Raw genomic sequence first — 27787 nt, forward strand, 5'->3', positions numbered from 1 at the left:
ATTAGTGGATAAGCAGTTATCTTCCTCCTGTGTAATGGGCGTGAACCAAGGCTGAACAGGCACCTTCAGCTGTAGCACCCGAAAACTCCGGGAGGCATCAGAAAACCCCTTTCCAGTTTTAACACCCTGTACAGCTTTGTCTCTTGCTAGCTCCCAAGATCACCTGCTCACTGTTGGAGGATCTCACCCACCTCACCTCCTCCACATCACTGCCCAAAAAGGCTTTTTGTTGCAGAGTGCCTTTTCTGGGGGATGGGATAAGACAGATGGCTCACCTAAAGGTGAGCATTGGAGACTCCAGAATCACCATCACCTGCAATAGGAATTGCAGTTTCCAGTCTCTGAAGCCTTAGCCATGCGCATCATCAGAGCAAATACACTTTCCAGAGACTCTGGCTGCAAAAATTTTACGCCGTCTACTACAGAGCTTGTGCAATTTTCACAAGTCCATAATTTAGTCACATTGAACAGATTCTCACATGAACAGCAGAAAGTATGTTCAAGCTGCCAGCACCCCTCCCACCTCCAGCAACCCACTTGCCAAATGATACACCCCTGCTTCAAAGTAGGGAAGCTGGAAGGTTATCAATGAAAAGTAAATTGTAAGACTCTGACATGAGCGAAACAATGTAATTTCCTCCCCCTCTTTTTTGCTAAAATTTGCCAAAGTCAGTCAGCCTTAGGCAGAATCGCAGCATGGAAGAATACCAAGCTCCACAGTCTGATAAAGATATGAGCAACTACAAAAAAGTTTTATATAATGGGAAATGTTAGGCAACCATGACTACAGCCATTGCCGCCAGCTCTGCCTATATAGTAGATGAGTGATATTTTAACATCACTATTAACGCCCCCTGCAAAACTACAAGCGAGTCTGTAACATGAGTCATAATATCCTCTGCATACATTTTGATCGCAAAGTTGATGGAACACCCGTCCCCAAACCTGTGCGTGAAAACCTTAGATGAATTAATCAAAACATGCAGGAGCTTGTGACATGTCTGAGCATGCACATTTGCATCTGCAGTTGTGAGACTCTTGCGTGACATGGTGCGACAGCAGAGACTTGCCTGCCAGCTTTTTGCTGCTGGTACCTTGTCACATCCAGAGAAGAGAGAACGATATTTGCTAGTGGTTCTTATTCTCAGGCTAATCTTTCTGGACTCTGTGTATATATCCACAGTACAATGTAAAATTCACGCTGTGAATAAGTGAGCAAAGACAGACTCATCTGTTTTGCATGTGCACGTAGCTAACAGAGCAACTGCTCAATGGCAGCATCTTCTCTGCTCAAAACAATAACAGATATCTATGTATGCTGCAGACATGCATTTGTTGTACAGCTTTAAGCAAATAATAAAAGAATTTATGAACTCCAGTGTCGGCGACTTATGGAGATCCTCCACATGCAGGATCACTTCATTACCTGCCTGCAGACAGCAAGTGGGATTGCGTGCCAAAGGGCCATAATTCCTGACCTCTAAATCTTCTACTTCACAACTGCTCTCAGTCTCACCACTGGAAGTCTACCTCAGTCCAGATGAACAATCAGAATAATTAATCAGGCTGCTTTTTTCTCCAGTAGAAAGGAACAGGGCTTTCCCAAGCAGCTATTTCCCGACACCAACCTTGCAAATCTCCCCCCAGGGTTTATTCTCTGGAAAAAGTTAGGGAACAGGTTGGGACAAAGAAATATCTCTACATTTCCTTGACTGCAGCCAACCCCAGGAGACAGGAGGACATGCATGTCTGTGACTGGCTGTGCCTGGGGTCAGGAAGAAGAACCTTCATTTACTGTTGGAAATGCAGCTGCACCCAAAAAATCTTTTGGGGATTTTATTCGCTGCTGCAAGCTGAGGAGATATGGGGCCACAACAGCTCTCAGGGCACTGTTCATGAAGACTTGGGCTTCATTTTTGGGAAGAACGTCTTTGCTGAGGAAGAATTCTGTCTCCCTGGTAGTTTAGGGCAAGTTTATGAAGTGATAAAACTCTTATGTTGACCTTCACTGAAGAAGTGATAAGAATCCAGAAGAGTGACTATACCCCCATGATGGTGCCTGCTCAGCTTCTAGTCTTAGAGAGGAAATGTTCACATCAGTCCTAAAAAGGACCAAGGACTGTGATTTGATCAGCAGGAGAGGATGTGTTGGTGATCATCAGACCCTACAAAATCTTTTCTGATTCTGATCAATGCCACTTTCCGAAGTGATGAAGACTAGCAGGCCAAGGTCACCTGCCTGGCTGAAATTCAGCCCAGGAAGGCTGGTGGAACAGTGATGAGAAAGAGGTCTCTTCATACAGAAGTCTGAAACGTGTGGAACTTTTAGTTCTAGAGCAAGAAAAGATTTTGACCCAGTTTCAGACTTTAGGTCTACCTCCTAAACAAAAGCAGCTGAAGTTTAAATGAGCCAATTCTGCAGATCATTTTGCTGCTGTTACACAATTCCTTCTAATCCCTAAGTGTGGAAGATGTGCCAATGCCGACCCAGGCACATCTTTGTCATTTCAGCTGGACTTCCAGCCTTTCCACTAAATATTTCATTCTGCTAAACCATTCTTGACAAATGCCAAACACTAAAATCTCCCAAATATTTATTGTAATTTCTTTGGCCACACTATCACAAGTGCCTAAATTCCCCTTCTCAGTTGGAGAGCTATCTAGACCAGAGGTCTCCAAATCTTTCAGACTAATAAACATCACAAAGGCTCATGAGCCCCTATGAGTAGTAAGGGAGAGATTGTTTGAGCCACAAAAGGAACAAAAATGACCAGCCATCCCCTGCTGGCTATTCTCCTCCCCTAAGAACTTGGTCTAATCCCCTCCACCCTACAGCCCTTAAAAAACAATGTGCCAAGGAAAGGGAGCAACTGCTATGCATACTGATTCCTCCCCAGCTTGGATGTGGCTCCTGGAGGACCACTGCCAGCCAACTCTTAAGAGCCGCCCCCTCTGACATGCTGGGCTAAGGCAGAAGGTTGTTTTTCATGCCTCTGCCTTTCATGCCCAAAGAAACCATCAGGCTGGTTGCTTGTGCATCTCCTGGGCTCATGCAACAGCAGAGCTCTTCCCACAACCTCTTTGGGTCTCCAAAGCCCAGCAGATAAAAGGACTGTGAAGCAGCTGCAGCTCCTGCAGCCACTCTCGGACCCTCGCCGAGTCAGCCCCAGAAGCAACTCAGGCTGGTCCAAACATTTTGTGGAGAAGGCAGTGGATGCAGTCCAAGGAGCACATTTCTATTTATCTTCCAACATTCAATGTGCTAACACAGCACCATTTTGGTGAGGAGGTGCACACGCTCACTGACAAGCGACGCAGGGAGCAAGAGCCTGAGGTACCAAGAGAAAGGAGGAAGATGTGCCAGAAACACAGGGTTATAGCAGCTCTCAAAGCCACTGCTGTGTGCTCAAGCATGCCAAGGCCAACCCTGGAAGCACTGGTGTCTCTAAATGAAGCCACAGTTAAGAAGGTAACATTATAAACCTATAAAATAAGGTTTTACTGCTGCTGACTAGCTGGAACATGCAGAACATGTGTTGCGGGGAACATAGGATGATTTTATTAGCAAACACAAAACCATTCATGCAGAGTGGCCCAAATGGGGTGGGTTGAATTAAGAGAACAATAGCAGCTCATCAGATGGCCCTTTCTTTCACGTCTTCAACTTACTACGCTAGCAAATACTTAATGCAACTTGGGAAATACATTTTAATCTGAAGAGCCTCACGTTATTAACACATTAGATTAAAATCAGAATAATTGAGAATGTAACCTACTCCTGATGCTGTTCATTAAATGACTAAATCTAAACCATCAGTACTCAGCCAGCCTCCCTCCCTTTTGGAAACTCACTTGTGATCAAGTGATTATTTGCCCAATGTAGCCCAAGCCAGCACTTTGCAGCTCTGCTGAGACTAAATGGGACAGTCTTTCTCGGCACTAAACACAACGCTGCCTCACTGCCTGAGCACCTGGGTCATAGAAGAGCTATGGACCCTTCAGGCTGTTGAGGGGAAGATGTGCTCGGGCTCAGACCAATCTGAAAGGAAAAAAGCAAAACAAAACCAAACTCTGTTGCATCAGATGTTAATGCTAACCACATTTCAAATTTGATCATGGATTTCAGTTCCCCAAATAACAAAACAATAGGCACCAAAGAGGAAAAGTAGAAACTGCTGCTTGGGGAAGCTTGCCACAACATGCTGGCTGGAAATGTGCTGGGACTAAATCCTGCTGCAGCCAGGCTGGGGCTCAGCACACCAAGGCAGCCTGCAGGAAAGGCAAGGCTGGCTTCCCCCTTTCGGAGCTGCTTGGTGGTCCATCTGCCTCCCTCCTCATTTCACCTCCAGCTCTCCTTGCAGCACCCAGTCGATGCACAGTATTTATGCTGCTCACACACCTCAGGGTGGGAGGGATGAGATTAGATTAGCAGATGAGACGGGACAGCATGGAGACGGCCTTGAGAAGCAGAGACTTCAGAACTCACACAGCAGGCTCTGGCTCTGAATGTCCTTGCAGTGGGCACCCCTGTAGTGACGTTAGGATCTAGAGCTGCCCCAGCCTTGTTTAATGCCTAACAATTTTTCAAGGCTTTGCTTTGCAAAACAACCAGGTAGGTGAGCAGAGATGCTGCTGCTTTAAAGCTGGCGTGAGGAACAGCCTGCCTACTGTTCATGGTTTAAATTACAGATTTGCCACAGGACACCAGTACAAATGATAAGGCGGCAGCACCCTGGCTTAACCTTTGTCAAAGAATTCCTAATCTTCTCCAAGATTAGACTTTTGTTCTTCTTAACTGCCAGCCCAACACACCACCTAGACTGCAGGGGGCCAGGCCCACAAACCCAAATTAATTACATCAGCTGTAATTCACACCTCTGGATGCTTTTGAAGTGACTCGTTAAGTGCTTTTGCATAAGACGGGGGAAAGAAAACCTAGTAGTGTATCACATTGAATAACAGATTTCTGTTCTGGAAGAAGCACTACACAGATTAAACCCTAATATCCCAACTAGCAAATTCAAACAGATGCAGTTTGTTTCAGTGCCTGTCTCTGTGTCTATCAGCTCACAGAGTCCAACTGGATGCCTTTAGGGTCTGCAACAGCAGCAATAAAATGGCTGTAACGTAAGCTCAGCTCATCATTTCACCAGTCCGCACCCCAGAATTCAGCTCCTTTCCCGCACAAGGGCTCAGAGACAGAGGAGCTTCCCAGCCGCTGCAGACTGCTACCCCTACCCACCATCCAGCATGCCAAACGGAAGCTGAAACTTCACTAAGGAAGATGCTGTTCCTCAAGGGCTGGAAACGTCCCCCACCCCATCCTAATGCAAACTGTAACATCGTTGTCCCACCCCCGCAGCCAAGCAAGCAGGGGTCTCCAAACACCACCACTGTGCAAACAATAAACAAGAAGTGTTTCAGCTACAGCGATCTTTTCAATATGGCCTTGAGGCAGGCAACATGCTACTGCTGGCGTGCCTCTGGAGAGCGAGTTTGGTATTGCTGCTTCAGCCAGCAACAGCAGACCCTCGGGTAGGACAAGGCAAGGTAACTGCACAGTCGTTCCCACTGCTCAGCACCCCGCAGGGAAACTTGGAAAGATTTAGTCAATCCCAAGCTGGTGCCGCACAGCTTTCAAAGGAGAAGGACAAACTTATTTTCTTGTAACTCACTGTAAAGAAATTGCAGAGCAGCTCGTTTTGCTCAGAGAAAGTCAGTTCCCCATTGCACAGGGTGATGGCTGCAGCAAGCAGGAGACCTGGCTGTGCCTGAGCAGTTGGCACTGCAGATCCTAACCCACACAGCGACAACATCCAAAAGGAAATCTCCATGCTTCAGTCCTCTCCCCACTTCCTTCCTGCTCCTTCAACCTGGGGACTACAGAGAGCAAAAACCACCAGCAGCTTAATGATGGATGGGCAAAACCTTTTCATGTATCAGATGATCAACTATCTGGAGGCTGATGAGGGAGATAGTGGCCCTAAGCTCATCCTGCTCTAATGGCACATCAGAAATGCCAGTGGCTTTCTGCCTCCCATCGAGAGAGGGGTGGCAGGGGCAGGACAGTGCAGGAGAGATAAGTTTTTGACATTTTTGCAAGTTTAATATTCCTACAGCGACCACATGCTGCACAAGAACAACCTTCAAGTCAATTAGAAAATTTAAAAAAAAAAACAAGCCAACACTAAGGACTAAGTGCTTAAGATAAAACCACCACTTATCTCCCAAATGATTTTTCCTGACCCTTTGGTGCATGGCAGTTCTCTGAATAAAAACGTGAGCTATTTACCCAGGGTGGGATTTTCATGAGGGCCTATAGGTGTGTAAAGGCAAGGTCAGTAAGGAGAGAGGGTTCTTTTTTTATTTTAAATTTTTTTTTTAAGGCCAACAGCTACAGTTTGGAAAAGCTAGCAAGCAAGCTTTCAGGCCGCCAAATTACCCTCCCGGTCCACTAGAGAAGCAAGAAACTGAAAGTCAAACACAGGCTGAGAACAAATGTTCCAAGTTAAATATGTTAATCAATTAGATAATTGGAGTGAAAATGCTGCTCAGTGCTCCTGGAAGAGGCTGGGAGAGGTTAGCAGGGGCAGACGTGGCCAACCTGCAGTGAGGACAGCTGTCCTCTATGAAGTGCTGAGGTTACATGATGGTGAAGTGTTAAGACATGTCAGAAAATAAACACCCCTTCTTGAAGTCGGGATTTTTAGGAACAAGCAGAGAAATGCAGCTCCCAGGCCCATCTTCAGAGGCACCTTCTAGGCCTTCAACCTGACACAGAGATGGTCCTCAGTACTCATCCCCCAGAAATGCACAGTTTGCATTGTGGAGCAACAACTGGGTGCGTCCCCTCGGTCTACCTCCTCCAAAGCAAGCTGCTTTTTTTTGGACGAGTTTCTTTGGATGGCACAGAGCTCCATGTGTGCAAGGATCCTGCACCACCAAGCCTGGGCAAGGATGGTGACCCCCTCTCCCTGCAGACCCTGCTCATGGACCATTGCAGCTAGAACAACATGACGACTCTGACACAAGGCCAAACTCTTCCTTTGCATAGCCTGGAAAGAATCCCAGCAATTTCAATGACAGTAATCTCTTTGCCTGCCATCTCCCATGGATTTTCAGCACGGCTCCTTGATGCTGCTGAATACCAGCTCAATACCCAACATGAGTGAGTTATTTCAAACATTTTCAGCCCGTGTTGTTGTGTGCTGAGGTAGAGTGGGTTGTGAAGAAAGCATTTGTTGAGTTAACTCTGTTTTACTCAGCAAGTGGAACAAATTTCATCACCCCCTACAAGTCCATTCTGTTTTCTATTTATACCACAGCCATTTGGTGCAGGACCCAGGAGCAGCAGGAACAGGTGATGTAATGCACTGTACAAACAGCATTCTGTTCATACAGTGGGAAAATAAAGTGCATTCTCTTGGTTTCTTTGATCACACTTAAAACAATCAGATTAGAAGTCACAGATAACCCAAGACATGCTGGAGATGAAAGAATTCTGGAGAAATAAATCACCCAAAGTTAGATATTAAGCAAGATTTCTCTCTTAACAATCAACTTATCTGCAGAGAGGGGAGGAATGACCATGTGGTTTCAAAATACTGCCAGGCATTTTATTTATTTTTATAATACCATAAAACTACTCCACCCACTTTTTCAGAATGAACGTTGTATTACACAAGACATCAAAGGGACTTTATGGCCTAAATTAAGCAATAAAATAGTTGAGATTGTGCGTTATGCTGAAAATTGGCCAGCTTCTGGTGCCTGGTAAGATGGGAGGTGAACACTATGTGTTCAGAGCACCTGAAAAAAGCTCGGGGCAGCATGGCCTAAGGTATCAAAGTGTGTGGCACTTCCATTTAATAGACCAAAGTGAAGCTCGAGGCCTTCAGTGCACGTTGTAACTCTCTCTTACCCAGAGAACGGTAGAAACTCAAGGCTGGGATACTGGTGCTGGCATGGAGAACTGGTATATTAACGGGATATGGTCCTTCATGTCCATAACCTTTAAGGTTTGGTTTATAGGCAAAGCTCTGTTGGCAGCTGTGGGCTTCATGGATGTTGTTCCCCATCTTCGACAGCAAGCCATGCCTTGGGAAAAGGACATGGGAAAACCCAAGGGAAAGCTGGTGGTAGGTCTGCAGCATTGCCACACTTCCCACCATCTGGCCATCTCCTGCCTCTCCTACCTTGATCAGATTTACACAAAAAGGAGAGTCAATTAAAGCCCCTCTTGAAATGTTTTCTGGCTTGTATGCATTTTTAACTGAAAAATAACCAGAAGACAGGATATGTAAGAGTGGTGTGTTAGTGCTAAATGTTTATTTTCCAGCTCTGCCTCATGACCTTACACAGAAAGGTGAGAAATGAGAGGCTAGCAGGAGAGGAGAAAGTTGGCAGGTCTATCACTCCGGAGAAGTGCAGGGGCCGGGTTTCCACTGGAGCAGCTCAGGAGATGCAAGAAAAGTCAACCTGCATGAGACATGAGCTGGCAGATCCCACATTCCCCAGCGTGTGCATGTCCTTCCTTTCGCGCTCTCAAAACAGAGTTTGAAAAAGAAAAAGAAAAAACAATTTAATTAATTTGGGCCCTATCATGATTTTCTGTGGCCTGACTCATTGCGTTTGATCTCCCAAGGCTGGCGAGAGGTGTTTGAGCCTGCCCTCAGAGCCCCCGGCACTCCAGCCAAGCACCAACAATGACTAGACAGACTTTACCGCCACTCCTTCCGTGTATCAATAGAGTCACTGTTGGGCAAGCTGACTCACTGCTCTCCCTGAGAACTGTTCCACACCAGTTATCCATCAAAAGAGAAAAATAAAGCTAAATAATTCTATGTTCGGAGAGAGTTAATTTAACAAGAAGAAGGTTTTTATTTTAAGGTTTTGTTTTGAGGAGGTTTGTCCAAAGAAAGCTTGCACTGCTGCTTTTAGGTGGCAGAATTGGCATGGGGTCCCTGGAGGACGCTCTCAAGCTGCTCTTGCTTCTAAGCTATGCTCTAAAGGCATACTGAGGAGGATATTTAAACCTATGGACTACATGTAAGGAAAACAGATGCACACAAAAGTTCTGGAAACCGCCGGGTATGGGAGTAGAGCTGTTCATAAACCAGCCTGTCTTGGGACACCATCTCCCAGGGCTGCAACGGGGAATGAGAGGGCTTTTCATTTTCCCTTGACGTCTCTCCACCCCCTTACACCCAGTGTAAAACCCAAGACTGGCCACATCAATCTACATTACATCTTCATCTCAGCACGCCAAGCCTGGGTGGAGATGAAGGTGGGGTGAACGCACCCTGCCTGACACTTCTATTCCTGCTGGAAAACACAAAACTCACCCACAACTACAACAAAGAATTACCCAATAACATCTAAGTTCAATTAAGTAACAATGTTTAATACCCCACTAGGACAAATGCAGCTTGGGAAAATGACAACAATGAAAGTTCAGTATGAGCAAGCATGACACGAAGCCGGGGAGACACAAATTTACAGGTAGACCTTGGCCATGCAACATACCCCCCAATCAAGTCACCCCAGCATTGCAGACCCATATTCCCAGCCCATGCCTTGGTCCTAGAGGAATGCCAGCATGGTTGGGTCAAAGACAGTGGAGCAGCAGCAGCAAATAGGACATAAGGACCTGTGCAGATACGTTGGAGCAGTATTAGGCACACTTATAGTTTGCAGCAGATCGAGTTTGGTATGTCCATTCAAGACTTATTCTCTGCTCTACATCCAGGTCCCATCATACAGCAATGAAAAATGGGATTCTCTGTATCTATCAACTTCCTTCAGGCTGCTGAGATTTAACTGATTTCTCTGTAGTGTTCATGAACGTCAGCAAGCTCTACCACATCTTCTGATTAGCTGCATTTAAGCAGTTAATTCTAATTCTGCTACTCCTCCTGAAACTTGATGTAATATGTCAGAATGAAGAGATGCCACTACCTTGCTAAGATGATGGCAGCTGTTTGAAGAGTGTTTCAAGAAAGTACAAGCCAGACTTCTGCACAACAAGACATAAAGACAGTATCTAAGGTTTCTAGGTTCTTTGAAGGCCTTCAAGACTTTACAGGAGAGACCAGTCCCAGGACAAACAAGTCACCTGATGCAATTACAAGTCATGGTGGAGTCCCCAAACTTATCTCAATCAGACACTCTTGATTTCCTGTTTGCGGCATTGACAAATAAAAAGCTCTACATTACAGGTAATCGTACTTCACAGAGGTCAACAATTAAGAAACAGCCAACTACATTTTACAAGCTCAGGATAATCAAAAGCTTCCTCAAATATCTAGAGTTGCAATAAGCACTTAGAAATGGCAACTCCCAACAAATTGCAGGCAATTTAGAGCAATTTACACAGATGACATATTTCCCTATCTATGCTTAAAACCTTCAAACTCAGTTCTGAAAAATACTGCAGGAGTTCCTGGAACGTATCACTGCTGATTTCTAAAAATAGTGCATTGCCCATTCCCACCTTCACTGGCCTTAGAGGCAAGGTGCAGGACCTCTGGTCACCATGCTTCAAAGAGAAATTTACCACCAGGAGAACAGATTTTAGATCAGATATTTAAAACATGGGAGGATCCTAATGTGTGTACCAGCAAACAACAACAACAAAAAAATCCACTCCTCCTGTTCCTTGAAAAATATGCTCAATTTCAATACAGCATGATTTGATTTAAGCCTTACAGTTTTTAAAGGAACAGCCACCTGCTTTATTTGTAACCCAATCCTACTGTTCCCACACAGTCAATGCATGAGAACCAGGATCCAACAGCAAATTAAAAATCATTAAATGACTGAGAGGAAAGGAAACATACCTTTTTCATTTTAAAAGCTTAACCTTTTAGATGGGAGATTTAAAAACATTCCTAGAGGTGCAGAGGAGGAGAAATGGACAAGGATATGATCTAGTGTAGATGGCTGTTATAGCATGGCAGTTTCATCCCTCACTTTCGATGCCTAATTTTGGGAGAAAGAAAAATGATTTTCCTTGATCATGTGGCTTGGGTTCCTGGAACTGCAGTTTTATCTCAGAGCAGGGCTCTCATATTGTATTTCATGATTCCTTCCAGTGATGGCTCCCAGTGTCCAGGCCACCAGTCCAGCTGTTAGTGCCATTACTTCAGCTGCATGAGTATATGCATTTCTGTGGGGCTCATTGTTGCATAAAAGCTGATTAAATCCTTCAGACATGCATGTGACAGAGGAGGATCTGCTTGGCAGTTAACTAAGAACTAAAATCACAGCGGTATTGGTTGGAAGGGACCTCTGGAGGAGCAGAATAGTCCAGCCTCCAGCTTGAAGCAGGACTGCTGTCAACACCAGCAAGGTAGCCATGGCTGAATGTACTTACTAAGAACATGAGAACAGTTTAAGAAATCTGGTGAGAGAAGCAGAATTACAATCAGCCATGGTGGGATACTGGAACAGCCTTTTCTGATCTTGCATCATAGGGACCACAGGAATAGCAAGGAGGATTAACTCAAGGAAAGCTGACAACATGCTAGAAAGAGCCCAGGACAAGCTTTAACACACTTCTCTCCAAGAAATGACGCACGCCTGTTTTGTCTATATGGGATGCTGGAGATAGGAAGGAGAGTAAAGCGCTAATAAGGCACTCCTTTGGGACTCAGAGGGCACTTTGACCTCAAACAGCTCACACGGTCAGCAGGTCCCCAGTCAATGCAAGGCCACACCATCTACTCTCTTCTCTATTCCACCTCCTCAAGCCCAGATCGCTGCAGGTTGCAGGCGATAATTCCCCACCACCCTCCCCTCCTTCCCTGATATGGCATTGCTGCTCTGACAGTCCCCATCTCCACGCTTCCCCCAGCACCTGAGAAGGACTTCCCACCCCTGAAGACCACCCCATGGAAATCCTGCTCTCTGTTTCCAATTCACACTCAAATACAATAATACAGAAGGAATTGATGCACTGAGTGTTAAAATAGTGAAAGGTGAAATCCAGCACCCTAGCACAAATATAAACCACAGTTGAACCATCACGTGGGGAGGGGGACTTGGTGCAGAAGGGTCCCCTGTATGAAAGAGAGAGCTTGTGAAAACCTTTTTAAGGCCTGAAGTGGTTGACTGTTTAGTACAGAGTTTAGATCTGCAATACAAACAGCTGACCCTAAAAAGGAGGAAAAATTTTCAAACTTTGTCTCCACTGGCAACAATAAGGTTAGAAAGAGACCCCTCTACCATACACCAGGACTGTTTTTCTTGTCCTTTATGCCAAACACAGAATAACCTGATGTTATAAATCCTGTTCACACTCAGGTTTGCTCAAGACTGAATATAATCCTGTTTGACAAACCTGCCTGTTTTATTAACTTGCTGATCACACAAGTTAGATAACTTCAGATGCTTGCTCTTACAGTCCTAATTTTGCCTAGCTGGCATATCAATGTATGTATGTTCAATTTAAAAACTATTCTTAAAATTCAAATTTTAAAGGCAGCACATTTTTCTTCCCTGCTAATTGCCTTCTGTGACTTGGCGACACCTTTGTGGATAATAGGTGTTCCTGCCACTACTGTCCCATCTGGAACAAGAGGTTTGGCTCCAGTCCCACCTTCTTTCTTCAGCTCAGGCTTCCAGGATGACTTCCAAAGTTGGGATGTAAGAGGATTATGCTACTCTGTGTCACCTGAGGCAACACACTACACCCAAGTCCACAGCCTAAGATGGGCTACCTGGGAGGGTTTCTGACATTGCTGGTGCCAAGCCACAGGCAGCAATTAACAAAGAAAAAAGGTTGCTCGTAGCTTGACTGCTGGCAATGTGGTTGATGGCTCCAGACAGAAGAACTACATGAGCTAAGAAAGGGAGTAATCCATGCAGAGCTGACTCAGGGCGTCACCATCACAGACCAAAACCCCGATGACCTTGCTGAGCCCAAGCAACTGCTGCCTCCCAAGTGTATCCTACAACTGGGGAGGCAAATCCAGTAAGCTGTAGGAAGCATCTACCCTTCTGAGCAAGTGTAAGAGCTGTGGGCAGGCACTGGAGGACTGCAAGACCAGCGTCTTCACTATAAAATCGGCAGATATCACAGCTCACTCACTACAGCTCCAATGAGCCACCTCTCCTAGGCTGAGCGCCCAAGTCAATGATATTTGCAAAGGACAGTCAGCTCTCAAGAAGAGAAGCTCTATTACTGCATCAAGAAAGGAAAACAGATCAACATGGGGCCAGCTGCGTTTTCTGTCAAGACTGCCGCAGGATCAGAAGAGCATCCTTGAGCTCTGGACTACAGTTGTAGCTGCAGGCAACAAGGCACAGCAGGAGAGGGGCTAGAACAAGTGCTGGGGTTTCTGCCTTCCTCAAATTTGCTCATCTCTTCCATCCAAGCAGCGTGACGGAGCAGTGGAGCTTGACTGGTGAACTGTCCCAGGGACTGAGGGCACCCTGTTAATGTCTAGATCAGAGATGCAACTCGTTGGTCTTGGAGATCCCCCACCTCCTCTCCCTGCTTTGCTGCAGTGGAGCAAAGCAAAAGGCAGTGCAGGCTGCAGCAGGCATCCACACGACGCTGTGCCTCTCGCTGGAGGAAAATGTACCCTGAGCCTGATGAAACTGCAAGGCGTTGGTTGCTCAGCCGTGACACCCACAGCAGTGCTGGCTGCCCTCCTGGCCACGTGGGCAAGAGCCCTGCCCTGCGTGGATGCTTATCTGGGCTGGTGAGTTGGGAAGAGTGCTATGTTAGCATAAAAACAACAACAACCCTGAGCAATTTTCAGCCAGTTTAGTGTAACACATTTCCAACTTCTTAGCAATCACAGAGACAGAGAAACATGTGAAAAATGCCCCTCTCTGTGCTGATTACCTTCTCCTGAATACCACAGGGCTGAAAATAAAAATACTGAGTTTTGCCCAGTTGGGCAGGAAACAACAGCACCTGCAACGACATGCCACGAGGAAAAGCACTGTACCTTCCAACTGCCCCTAAAATCAGATGCGGCCAGTCTGCTGCGTCCCAGAGAGACAATCCAAATGAGCTTTCCTCCCTTCTCTCCTGGACCACTACAATCCATGCAACAGATACCACTGGAAGGACGTAAAAAGAGGAGAGCAGACATAGCCTGTAGCTTGGCTGCTGTGCCTGCCGGCACACAAAGTTGCTCCCCAGCCACCTCTCCACCAGTCCCACCAGCGTATTTGTGTCATTCAGCTGCTGCAAACTTTGCCACCCAAACCTACAGAGAGCAAATCTACATGAAACAGTTATTAAAATGGTGTGAGTCTCAGCACCCTGCCTACCTAGTGCCAGCCACTGCTACGACTGGTTCCACCTCACCAGCCAAAACTCTGTAGACGGAAAGGCCAGCAGAGACAAAGGTGTGCTGGGTTTACCTTTGAAGGGATTTAGATCTGGAGCACTGAACACTGACAAACTGCTGAGACAGGCATTTACTCAGGTGTATAAACATCACAGATGGCAAATGCCAGCCTTGCAAGAATTCTTCTCCAAAGCTTAAGAATAAATTCAACATGTTTTTAAATAATTATGGATGAATCATTTAAAAACTTCCTATATTTTATCTTCAGCAGCTGACACTGATTGTGCAGCTGTTTTTGTTTTTAATATAATTACATATTCCCACCTACTTGCACTCTTAGTTTGTAGCAGAAAACCTAAAGCATAGGCTGACATTTCCTTTTGGCCTTAGGAAGAGACAGAACAGTTAACACAAAACTTAATTCATTTGAGGTGGCAGGGGGAAAGAGAGGCCGCAAGTTAATTTCCCTTAGAAGCCCGATGGTCCCCACCCAGAAACCAGCACACAAAAGAATACTGCCTTTTAAACAGGTAGGTTAGGTCTGAGACCAGAGCGAAGGTTTGTCAACCATGACAAGCTACAGCTTGTTTAACAGTAGACCGAGGGTTGAAAAGTCTAATAAAACCAAAAGGCCTTCCACAACAAAGCTGCTACCACTTAAGGAGAACATTCACACCCATTCAGTAAGGTTTTTTCAAACACGCAAAGGAATTTGGAGCCACTGAAGTGAGCACAGACACACCAAAACCCAGCAGCTAGAAACTGAAGCTGGAAAAAACTGAAGCAAGTAATAAAGAACACACTGAGAACAGTGAGAGTAACTAACGACGGGAAGAGATAACAAAAATGCTGCATGACCTCCCATCACTTGGATGCCTTTCTAAAATAGACACTTCAGCCTGACCACAAGTTATTGTGCAAGAACCACTGGGTGCAGCTGCGTGACCTGTTATCTCCAAGATTACCAAAGGAAAGTTTTTCCCATGACCATTTGGAAAACTTCCTCTCTTCAGAAGGAGGTTTACAGATCAGTTTTAGCAGGCTGCTCCAGCCTTTTCTGGGGAAGACCCAAAACCACAGCTCATGCCTTCTCAAATGCCTCCAGTTGGGCTAATCACCCCCGGGTCACAAACTTCACTGCATATATCCGGAGGGGAAAACCACGATGCTGTTTTACAATGTGACAAATCCTACACTGTAGTGACACATCCACACATCCTTTGCTGCCCATTTCCATCTTGTTTCAAGCTCATGTATTTTTGCGGTGTTAGCCCACCTTGAAGAAAAGAGGGTCAAGCCAGCCTTTTCAAAGTAGCTTTTCCCAAGAGAGGAAAACAAAGCTTCCCTGAACGTGCAGATATTCAAAGACGCATTACATATAAATACTTCCACAACAAAGAAGGCAACTTCTGTCCTTTCTTTTCCTGGCAGAGCCTGGACCAAGCAACAAAGGGGTGATGGTCTTCATCCAGTGCCAGCAGATCAGCAGAAGACACATGCTGCACACACCTGAGGTTGCCAGTGTAACCAATGGCTTTCTTTTGTGGCTTTGCTCAAGGAGGAACATTTTTCATTTCCTAAGAAATAGATGTTATGACAGTCACATGGACCGAATTAAAAGTACAAAGACAAGCCTTCTTAGCCAAAGACCCCAACTTTTTATTTTAAAACAAAACAAAACAAAAACCATGACCTATGGAAATCCAATCTGGGTAGGGCCATAAAGAGAGCAAGAAGGTTCCAAGGTCAGGTTTTACAATCTTTTGAAGTAGGAATGAAGCTGATGTCCGAAGGAGGCATTTCATGCAGCAGTCTGTACAGAGCTTCCCTTTCTTCAGCATACTGCAAATGTTACAGTGCAAGAACTTGCTGTCTTTGCTCGGGCACTCTTATTTATACACAATAAAGCCCTTGTACAGGAGATCAAGGCTGTATTTCATTGATTTGACATGATGGTTAACCTGTGAACTTTGCCCCTGCTAATAGAATAATTTCTATTTGTTGATTCCTCTTTTGGGATCCTCGAGGGTAACAGTTGCTTCAGCCCAGCTCTCATTTGCATGTCTGGTGCCAAATGGTTTTACATCTCTTACTTCTATGGGCCAGAGCCAGGAGACAGTTCACAAAACCCAGTAGCTGCAGCTGGATAAAGTCCCGCACCTCTCTCCCTGGATCCTACCCGTAATTCCCAGGAGATCTCCTGCAACTCAGCTCTGATTTGTACTGATTTGCCTGTGAAAGCTTGGAGAGGTCCTCAGCTACCAAATGATTGATCCCACAGAAATATATGTGCTGGTTAGAGGTCCTAAAGCAACCACCTGGACCAGGCAGCAACAGCAGAACAAGGAAGCCCCTCTTCCAGATAAATCTCACACAGTCTGAAAAGCTGATTGCCAGCCAAGAAAAAGACCAAAAATTACGATTGAAAAAGATAAATCTGTTGAACACTAAAGGCAGGGTTTTCCAGCAAAGCTAACCCACTCTAAATGTGGACTGCTGAAAAAAAGGCAATCCCACCTCTTCATGCCTACTGCTCTCCTCCTTCAATCACCAGCATTTCTCTGAACACACCCTGGAGATAAGTGACAAAAATCTTAAACCTCCAGGCAAAAGGGAAATGAAAATGGAGAGAGGGAGAGGACTGAGACTCTCCAGTCTACAACAGGACAGGGAATATGTGGGGGTTAGAGGGTTGAAGGAAGAATAAAACCCAGTAGCTTCTGGTCATTAGCTCTGAAAGTAGATCCAGGGACTAACATGAGGCCCTGGTGGCTAACCAGTAGGTCTCACTGGGGTATTTCAAAGTTTTTTCCTCTGGCTATAATTTTCCCTCCCCGCCACTGTTTTTCATCAGGATAGGTGAAAGCTATTCATCTATTAACTATTTACATCAGCTAAAGACCTTCTAAAAGGTGGTACTTTAAGGACAGGTTGTATCTTGGGTGCCAGAGGACCAAAAGATTCCAGGTCTTACCACAAAAGTGCACTATGGAGTCTTCAAAGGTAAAATCCAATTTCCACGTGGGTTTTACAGAATTTAGATAATTTAACTTAAAACTGCAACGGTTTTACTTAAATTCATCACTGCCGTAACAACAGTGAAGAACCCAGACCAGGGCTGTAAGGAACGACGGTTTTGCTTTCACACAAAAGCGTGTCCTGCTGCAATTTAATTCCTGAGCATGACTTGAGGCAAAGCAGCTTGCTCTGGCACATGGCAGAGGGGAACAAGATGCATGTCTCCAGAAGAGACCTTTCCTGAAGTGCCCAGATGATGAGAAGGGGATTTACAGCCACACCAGAGAAGGGACATCTTTGTCCCCAATGAGCAGAGATGGGCGCTGCAGCTCCTGGAGCAGTTCAAACCTGAGCTACATGTGTACTGCAGCGTAAGGAAAAAAATGAGCCTCTTAACAAATGAATCACCCCCAAACCAGCTGACCACCGGGGATGGTGTATTTCCAAGACGATTGTCTTCTTTGTAGAGTCCAAAGCTGCACTTCCAAGTGAAGCAGGCAGTGATTAGCTAATTACTGGCATTAGGATAGATGGACCCGTTTTATATCTGATATGCTCAAAAGTGTAGCTCTCCTCCTGTACTCTTCCACTTCCAAATTGCCTCCACTAACCTAGCAGCAGAGCTATGACATCCCCTTGCCATCAAGGGGTTGATAACAAGGCACCAAGGACAACTGGCCTCACCCACTCAGGGACGGCTGCTCCGTGCTGCCAGACAGAGCAAACCCCTGCTCCCTGCTCTCAACCAAGTGTTGAGTCCTTTCAGAAAGATGCTCAGAATTATATTCACCAGCAATTTGACTTTTTAATCATTTCAATTACTGTGACTAAACCCCTTCAATCGGAACAAAACTGGGAAAAAATAACCCCTCTCCTGCCTAGCTTAACAGACCATACCAAATCGTGAAGGTTTTTGCTTTTGTGGGCTTCACATATTTCATTTAACGCAGATAATTAACCTCAGTTTCTAATTTCAAATCCTCTACGTAAGGAACTGAAGTGATTGAATACATTAACTGACAGATGGAAAATTAAAATATTACTACAGCTTCTGCATGTGGCTCAAAAGACAGGGCCTTGCAAAAGATCTTTCTTCTTTTATTTGACCGATTAACTGTAATTTGCTTAATGGATTTAAGGATGATCTTAATAATTCAATGATATTTCCAGGAACTGATTTAGGATATCAGCACCTCCCTTCTGAGTTTTTTTTTGTTTTTAAACTCAGCAATTTTCTGCACTACACATATAGCTACTTCTGAAACCAGATTTCTCCACTGATTCTAATGAAATCAGACCCACAATTTATTTTAGATGCATGGTGGCTGCATGACTGGCCTTGCACTGTTCAGCCACAGTCTGTACCTTCACAGAGCACCTTCTGAAAGCCTAAACCTAGGGATGACATATGACCACGGTGTGCTCCAGTAGCCAGTGACCCAGCCCAGCAGGTAGGAAGGACTTCTTGCACAGCTTGGGAAGGTGGGGAAGTCAACAGCTCTACCCTAACATGAGGCCGGCGTGTGCTCCCCCAGCACCCTCACACCCTTCTCAGTCTCTTTTCCATCAAGAAAGCCTGGCGTAACATGATTTCACAGTCTGTCTCAGTAGTTAATAAATTCAGGATCTAACAGACTATTAAAAGAAAACATCCAAGAAGCAGTCATTTTTAAAACGTCCAATGGTAACTAATTATTCAAGGGATTAGTCCATTATAGCGACAACAAAGAAACTCTTAAAACATAAACCCAAGTTGAACAGCAGATCAAAACCACGGTGTACCCACCCCATGGCCCACCTCCTCCTAGGTGCACTTCTCAGTGTCTTCGGATGGGTTCAGCTCCCATTCAGCTTTTTAGCACCCAATTCTTTCTGAAATGGGGCAGAACCAGAAACAGCCCAACTTGCAACCTGGTTCTCAAAACACAGTATCTCATGATTTGTGCCATCATTGTAAGCACCCATCAAAACAGGACCATCGTCAACAGTGGACCAGAGGGGCCGTGGCTCTGTCAAACTCAGCCATGAAGCCCTCCAGGATGGAGATTCCCTCCTCTCTGGTAAACTGTTCCTCAGCTGTATCCTGCTCCCCATGAAGGTTTTTTTTTTTCCCCCATGTCCAATCTGAACCTCCCCAGCACCAAAAAGATGGGGGTATAACTCCCCTTTGTTCTTTTAAGAGAAAAGCTTCTGTAACCCAAGTAAAACTCAATCACAATAAAATAAAGGACCTGTTTGCTGGAGGAGGGGAGAAAAATGCATTTATCAAAAGAGAGTGCTAAAAGCTTAACTACCTGTCTTTAAAAAGACGCCAAAGCACTGATCCATAACCAGACAACAAATAGACCACTTCATCTTGATTTGTGTAGAGGCAAAGCTATGGGCACAAAAGGTATTCTTCAAATAAAATCCATTTTAAAACTTGGCAACCACCAGTATAAATACTTTACACTGTTAATATAAGCATTTCCATGCAGAAGTTTCATCAGCTTAACAACATATTTAAAAAAGCTGGCGTAACTTCTGTGCAAAACCACCATCGGTCTTTGCCCTGTATGTCTTACAGCACTGGAGTCACTAAATTGCCGGTTAGTGCTATTAGCATCAGATCCTACCTCCCCATTAGGCTCACTAACTTCTCTCTAGAACAATGCAGAACCAAAACTATTCTTCTAGAACTTATTTTCTTTAAATTTGGAAATAGCCACAGATTCCAAATAGGGTTTTACTGATGACAAGTGGCTTTACTGGCCCAGCAATTTTAATTCTAGCTAAGTCAAGCTAAGCATCCAAAACTTTTCCTTCTGCCTTTACGTACACAGATAACATTCAGTAGCTGCTATTTTCCAGCAACCAACCTCTCTTGAAGCTCCAAGACGTCCATGCTGCTTCTCCAGTTAAAAGAACCATCAGTAAGACAGTAATGCATGCCTTGAATTACTAAACATAGACTACTCCTGCATAGCATTTGTGATTTTGCATCCTCAGTTTTCCACTCATGCGGTCCAGCTTCTAACTGCTGGACCATTTTTATGCTGCCTAAGCAATGGAGAAATCTCACGTCCTCCCTGAACCAGCGTACACCATTCCCCTCTACGTTACAGTTTGTCATTGCACTGTCTCAGACCAGAGGTTGTCACGTACCTCTAAAAGCTCCTTCAGTTTTTTCTCCACTTGCTTCCTCTGCACACCCTGTGATGATGGTGTGCTCACTCTGTGTTTTGAGGAGAGCTGCTCTCACGTGTGCCCAGGGAGGCTGCCAGTACGTTGGCACAGGCATAACGACTCTCCTGGTGATTTCTACCAGCCCCAGTGGAGAACTACGTCACCCATCCTTTGCATTTGAACCACCAACAGTTGTGAAACACCATGAGCTTAGTCAGCTCAGTGCTCTGGAAATTAAAGCTTAGATCATGTAGCCAGCTTACTTAAAAAAAACAACAAAAAAAACACACACCACAACAAACCACAAACCACATGTGCATCAAAGCCCCCATTAGCAAATTTCTCCATCCACACCTATCAGCTCCGCCACAATATTCCCCACTGTCCAACAACTGGAGACCTCACCTACCACCACATGTCCTCTCATTACCATCCTCCAGGTCTCCTTTTTAATGCATTTTGCACTTCATGACACAGGTCAAAACCCAAAACAACTGGCAGAACCAACCTACATCTCCCAGCTTGCTGGTCTTTCAGAAGAGACGAAAGCAGAGCTGCTCACACGAAACACCATATATTCTTGCCACGGGAAGAAAGTAAACAACAGCTGTGAGTGCTGCTCCCCAGCACTCTGGGAGTGGGAGGGGAACCCCTTCTGATGCAAAGCTAATGAGATGGCAGAAGAAACCCACCCTGACAAAAGACACAACTGCAACCTTTCAACACCAAACACCAGATTTCCAGCTTTTTAAGATGTGTGTGTTTTCCTGGAGCACTCGAAAACCAGGCTGCAGGGCAGTTCTCAGGCACAGGTTTAATTTCTGGTCTTTGGATCTGAGGAACGCCATCCCAGCATGTCAGAAGAAGGTTAATGAACGATTTAGCCACCCTCACAACCATGTTAGTGTCACTTTCGGAAGCTGCGAGTTAATGCCCAAGATCTTTGGGGGTTACCCTCTTTGAAGTTCACTGATCCATAACGAATGTCCAATTAATTTGCAGGAGCCTAACTATAATGACTGTTGGCCTTTTCCTATGCATACAAAAACACAGTGGGTAACGGCAATGCTTTTGGCGTCAGGATATTCTCACATACGCATGCACATTTGAACACCTTCAAAATATCCAACACTAATAACAGGTTGCCTTCTGGTGTTTGAGGAATTTTTTATGTTTGCCCTCCTGAGAGCAGAGCTACTGCATCAAGATTTATGAACTTTCTGCTGCAAAAAATTTGGAGCCGATTCAAGATGCTCATTTGCTATCAGAGTAGTACTTCTATTGCATATGCTCAGATTCCTCTTTATTTAGGGTTTCCATGGAAGCCAAGGAATAGAAGTTCAATCTTGGGAAGATTAAACAGGCCCTCAAATATAATGCAAAACAGCTTATTTTAACATCCCCTCAAGAACAGAAACTAGAAATTCTTCCACACATATGCAAAACAAAAAAAGGTTTGTGGAAATTATCAAAATAAATTTGGACCCAGCCTTCCAAATGCTGCCCACAGCTATTGCTTCTTGCTACAAAGTAGCTCTGCTGGCTTCCAATACTCTTACTCAGGTGAGAAAGTAAATGAACAAAAAGGTCTGCAGGATGAAGATGTTATAATTAAAAAACCAGCTTATTCAAGACAGCTACTGCCATACAACATCCAGGATGTAAGTCAATTCAACCACCAGGTCCTGCAAAAAAAGGAATAATCACCTCAAACTGGTATCTCAGCAGATTTTTTAGAATGAAAAAAATGCAGAGATTATGCAGTTCGGTAGCATCTTCCATTGTGATGCTCTGGATGCTACTGGAGCTGACATACCGATGTTTGAAAAGTAAAATAATCACTTATCTTCAGTTCCTCCAGGCTGAGAAATGACTCCTGCACCGGCAAGAATGGTAAATGTTTCTGTGCCTTCCTACCCAACAGGTCAATGGAGTGTCAGTAGCCACAATGACAGGCTGTTGGACACTACAAATTAATAGTAATGCATTTTTTCTGACCTTCATCCCCCAGGTAAAGATTTATTTCATGTTGTTCCAATCTGGTATGAAAATGCCTAAGACTGAGGACCTCTACTCCAAAACACTTTTATTTCACATCACATTTCTTAAACCATTTTAAAATCTAGCACAAATATATTCAGATAATGGTAAAGTGCATTTTTTTCTGAAGCCGGAGCTGAGAAGCACAATGTTGCATACAGGTTTTGCTACCTGCGTTAGTAAGGAAACTAAACACAGCTGAACCTCAAATAAGTTATTTCCAATCTTAAAGCCATTATCACTTAAATAAAAAGTTACTTAAATCATAGACTTTTCTAATCCTTTGCTTTTGGTGAGTACCTGACCACTCACTGAAAATGCACTTCAGGAAACATTCCAGGTTTTTATTAACTCCATGAGAAAATCCCAGGACCCTGGGATTTTGTTTTTCTGACTCCTGATTAAAACAGCAGGAATCCACATGAATTCCCCTCCAAGAGTTCCACATGCAACAAGCCTCCCTCAAAATCTATAAGAAAACAAGAATCAAACCGAAAACATTTCACCAGCTGAAAGGCACCGAGACTGTGCGCAGTTTCCAGCTGCCAGACTAAAGGGACGGCCGAGAGAGATTAAACACAGAAATGCTTTTCATAAGGCAGGCAGCTTTGAAGAGGACAGTTCAACTACTTCATTTCGTAATCTTCACAAAGCGTCAGATTTTAGCCTAAGCAGGTCTTAAAACAAGGAGATTTTATTTAAAAAAAAAAAAAAAGTAGGAATGTGTTCTGGCTGGGTTCTGTTGATTCAGCAAGGGTTAGACACACACACGCTTATTGATCCCAGAGAGCTCCCTGCTAAGTTAATTGTCTGGAATTTTAACTGAGCTCTCAGCAAGTTTCAAAATCCATGTTGGCTGAAAGTGGGTGGGGGACCCAGAAAAAAAAAACAGGCTGCAAAACTGCAACTCCTCCAGTTAAAAACCCCAGCAATTACTCTGATGAAAGGAAAAACTGCACCAGAGAATCCTTTTAACTAGATTCAGTGATTCCGACTTTGACACTACTGGAAATCAGTGCTGGTAATCTCATGTGTGGAGCAGCAACATTTTCAGGGAGCTCTGTGAACCCAGTTTGACACATATAAACGTTACGGAGGTGAGGGTATCTCCTGCAAGCTTCCTGCAGCCTCTAGGTCTGGCTCATCACAAAAATTTCCTGGTGTATTTACAAGAAGTTTTACCACGAGCTGTACTCGCCTGTGTTCCTGTAACTGAATCCTGACCTGCTGCTGGTGCAGGCTACAGCTAACTTGGAGCTGCAGCTCACTCGACTCCCTGAATATGCATGAGGACTTCCCATGGCTCTGCACTGCCCACCAAGCCCAACCTGCCTCCAGACTACGTCCAGCAGCAGTTTCCCCGGGTCATGAACAGGCTGCAGGGGTGATTCGGGGCAAACAGACAACTACAGCCAAAGACACCCTTAAAATAACCTGTGACTACTTTCAAATAAAGCTCTGCTTTCCACCAAAGCGCCTGCACAACACCATCCCAGACCAACGTGGATGCTGCTCCCCACCACCCAAGGCCCTCCAAGGCTTCCCATCACCCCGGCGGAAGCTCCACAATCCAGCCCCTGGAGGCACCCTGCAGGAGGGACGCTGCCCTGGCGTTCGCCTACCTGAACTCCCTCCCCTCACTGTATCGTAGAGCTGAGGCGGCGCGCTGGGTGGCCGTCTCCAGAAGCAGCTTCTGGGTGAGCCTGCTGGAAGGCGCTGAGTCCCTGCTGGCCTCAGGCTCGGCGTCTTGGTCACATTTCCACTCCTCATCCTCATTCAGAGTTGGCAGATAACCAGGTAGCCCTTTACCTGTCCCAGACCCTGAGCTTGGATCGCTATAAATTTTTGGACTTTCCCCACCTGTCCTTGTGTATTCCAAATAAATATCTGACTTAAGGAACAAAGGGTAGGTATTGTCTTCTATCATGCACTGAATCTCTGTTTGGGCCTGGTCAAACATGTCAGGGTCAATCTGCAGTTTCATGACGCAGTCTTTGATGAAGCTTTTTGTGGCTGGTTTGATCTGCCGGGACACAATGCCATTGTTGTCGAGGATGTATTTTTTGTAAATAGCTTTTGCCAGCTTGAGTCTTTTTTCCTCATTAGACGTGCACAGCTCCAGCTTCCTGAAGCCGCTGCAGGCAAACCAGAAGTCCAGGAGATCCGCACAGTCCTCCTGTTTCAGGAAAGTCCTGAAGAGGTTGATACCGTCTTGATCATCCAGCAAGGAGTGCAGCGACTCGGCCCACTTCAGGTAGGGTGGAGTTGGTGAAGCACTCCCTTCAGGCTCGTACCCCAAATCCAAATCAGAGCGCCTTGGTGTTGCTGTGGACGTCTCATTTCTAACCACGTCGCTTTTACCAGAGTAGAAACCATGGCTAACTGGCCTTGGATCCGTGGACACAAGTTCCCCCTCCTCACCAGGAACCGGTGGCCTTGGAGCATCTTCAGTAAAGCTTCCTCCAAGGTCCAAGGGGAAGCCTTTCCCCTGGATATTCATTTTTCTGGTCCTTGCTTGTGCAGGAATAGTGGAGAATGAGGTCAAATCTCAAGTCACCAATATTTGTAGCTCCAGGGTGAATGAGTTTGTTTGGCTGAAACAGATGAGAAAAAAAGTAAAAAGTGAGTATCGCTGTAGATAAACACTCTAAGATTACAAACCACTAGTTTTGCTCTGCACCCTTACTGTATTAACACCTCTTTTTCAGCAGAATCAATGGCAAGCCTCTCAGCAACTTCAGAGAGCAGAGAACTAGGCTCAAACTGGGCACCCTCTAAAAATGACAATTACAGAATATACCAAAAGTTTACATTCAGCATTTAGCATCACTGATACTATAGCTGGCACTATGCTAGAACAGCAGCCAATTTCACAACACTAGTGGTTTTACAGACCCTGGGATCTTGCAGTCTCCACATCCAAGACATCTATACTCAGGTACCACGTGGTGCCACAGGACACATACCATCTTCTGTGCTGCCATTAACTCCTCTACACAGCCTACCTGGACAGCACATGCACCAGGTCATATTAAGGTAGCATGTTTTTATGTGGCCACCGATCTAGCAAATTCTCATCCCCAAACAGGAATTTAAGGCTTGTGAAAAAAATATTTTGAAAGAATATCCAGTTAGTTCCGAAAGCGAGACTGCACCTTAATCAAACACAGGCGACTTTCATATGCTCAAGTGACATACCAGCACCACATTCCTCACAAATCTCTGCATTTTAGAAATACGCTGTGTCGCCTTGTCTAACTCCAGGGAAATCCAGATGCATCATTAACCCCAATATTTTGGGCACCCGGACTGCATGCTTGCTTCAAATGGGCATGTTAGCACAGGAGCTCAGGTCTGGCACTGGTTTTCGTAGACAGGCCGTTGAGAAAAGGTTCATTTACGCCAACAACATTGCATGCTGCAAGCCTGGGAAAACTTCAGGTCATCAAAAGCAGATGAGAAAACCACCTCAAGAAGGAAATCTGATCAAGTACGATGTTTTTAAATAAGACCAACAAGTCAATGCGGAGTATGGGAAGCATAGGGGAAGGAGGGCAAGGCCAATCCCTGGGCCAAGACTTCTGCTGCTCTACAAGGCAACTTCATGGTTTAACGACAGTAGCAAAAGTCTTGTTTTACAAACAGAATCAGCTTCAAAGCCCCCAGTACTGCAAAGTACCAACTGCCCAACAAATTACTCCTTGCGCTGCCTTGACCCAATTGCATGTGAAAACATACTAGGGAAGACGCATTTTACCTCGGCCTCCCTCTCAAAGCTCACCCCACTACAATGAATGCATCGTCGGGATGCTTTGCCATTTTCCCCCCATTCCCTCTCCCCGCTGAACCAAGAACCGCCACCTATGCCGTACCGTCCTTACAGCCCACCTGCACATCGCAAAATAAGCTCAGCCAGACCAAGAGCTGCCGTCGAGCACGGCCGGGCCCTGCGTGCCCAACCTGTGCCGTGCAGCCACAGGAGCCAGTGCCGCCCTCGCGGTCCAAGCTGCCCGCAGCATGCAGCCGCTGCCCTGGCACCACGGAATGGGGCTGGGTTTTTTTGCACCATAATGCGTTTCTGTGTCGTTTTCACTTCGCTTATGGATGAGAGCACTGGGGCTCGCACCCACCTCCCCGGTGAAGGTCCCCAGCTACCCCTGCCTGGGTGCTGGGGACCCACTTGGGGCAGCCCCCCTTGGGGCAGCGGTCCCTCAGCCATGTCGGTCATTGTTGCGGCGAGCGGCTCCCGCCGCTCGTCCCGGCGGGGTTGGGGGATCCCGCCGAGAGCAGGGGAGCTCCGGACAGAGACAGCGGGGACGAGGGATGCGCCCGGCGGCCCCTCTACCCCCGGGGGACCCCCCGCCTCACGGCCCCTGGCAGAGACAGCCCCGCCGCCGGGCCCCCGCCGCCCCGCGGGAGGCGCCGGGCCTGGGCAGGCTCCGCGGGGGGCCCCGGCGCTGACAGGGCACCGCGCCGGGCCCCCCGCCGCCCCCGGGCAACTTCGGGGGAGGCGAGCCGGGTGGACCCCCCCCGCTGCCGCCGCCGCCGCCGCCAGCCCCGTGTTCGCCCTCCGCGGCGCGGCCCGGCCCGTGGCCGCCCACCCCCCGCCCTCCCGCGCCTAGGGCGGCCTAGCCAGCTCGGCGGCGCCCGCCGCGGCCCCACTCCTCCCGCCCGGCGGCGGCCTCCGGCGCGGCCTCGGCGCAGGGCCTGGGCTCGGGGCCGCCTCCCCGCTCACTCACCCGCACGGAGCAGCGGCGGCGGCGGCGGCGCGGGGCCCGGCCCATGCGGCTCAGCAACGGCGGGACGGGGCGGCGGGCGGCGGCGGGGCGGCGGCACAAAGCGGGCGGCCCGGGACGCCCATGGCCGCGGCCGCTGGCTTGTGGCGGCGACAGGGAGAGAGGAGCAGCGAGCCCCGCACCGCTCCGCTCCGCCTGCGCCGCTGCCTTCCCAGCGTCGGGGAGAGCGGCTCAGCCGCGCCCCCCGCGCCCCCGGACGGTACTGCGGGACCGGCACCCGGCCGCGGGGGCGGAGCGGGCCGGGCCCGGCCCGGCCCGGCCCGGGGGAGGCGGCACTGGGGCACACCGGGGGGGCCAGGGCAGGCGGGGGCCAGGCGGGAGGCAGCGGCCCCGGCATCTACCGCTCGCTGCTCGGCCGGCGGGGAGGCTTAGGCCGGCTCCCCGCCCCAGGAGGCCTCGAGCCCCGCGGAGCCCCCAGCACATGGCCGAGGGTCCGGGCAGGGCGCCGAGGGTTCCCAGCAG

General features: G+C 46.8%; 1 protein-coding gene across 2 annotated transcripts in view; it reads right to left on the reverse strand.

Annotated features, from left to right (window-relative positions):
* The window catches only part of AXIN1 (axin 1), a 73916-nt gene extending 46388 nt beyond the window's left edge, over window positions 1-27528 (reverse strand). The window contains exons 1-2 of one of the 2 annotated variants that reach the window (XM_075106113.1): window positions 27269-27528; window positions 24152-25123 (exon numbers count right to left, since the gene is read on the reverse strand). In XM_075106113.1, coding sequence (XP_074962214.1) covers window positions 24152-25029 — 878 coding nt within the window. In that variant the 5' untranslated portion in view covers window positions 25030-25123; window positions 27269-27528. The remainder of the gene's footprint in view (window positions 1-24151; window positions 25124-27268) is intronic. The other variant, XM_075106112.1, reaches the window with a different exon arrangement.
* Window positions 27529-27787: the final 259 nt, after the last annotated feature.

The sequence above is a fragment of the Phalacrocorax aristotelis genome, chromosome 10 (genome assembly GCF_949628215.1).
Source record: "Phalacrocorax aristotelis chromosome 10, bGulAri2.1, whole genome shotgun sequence".
Classification (NCBI taxonomy): domain Eukaryota; kingdom Metazoa; phylum Chordata; class Aves; order Suliformes; family Phalacrocoracidae; genus Phalacrocorax; species Phalacrocorax aristotelis.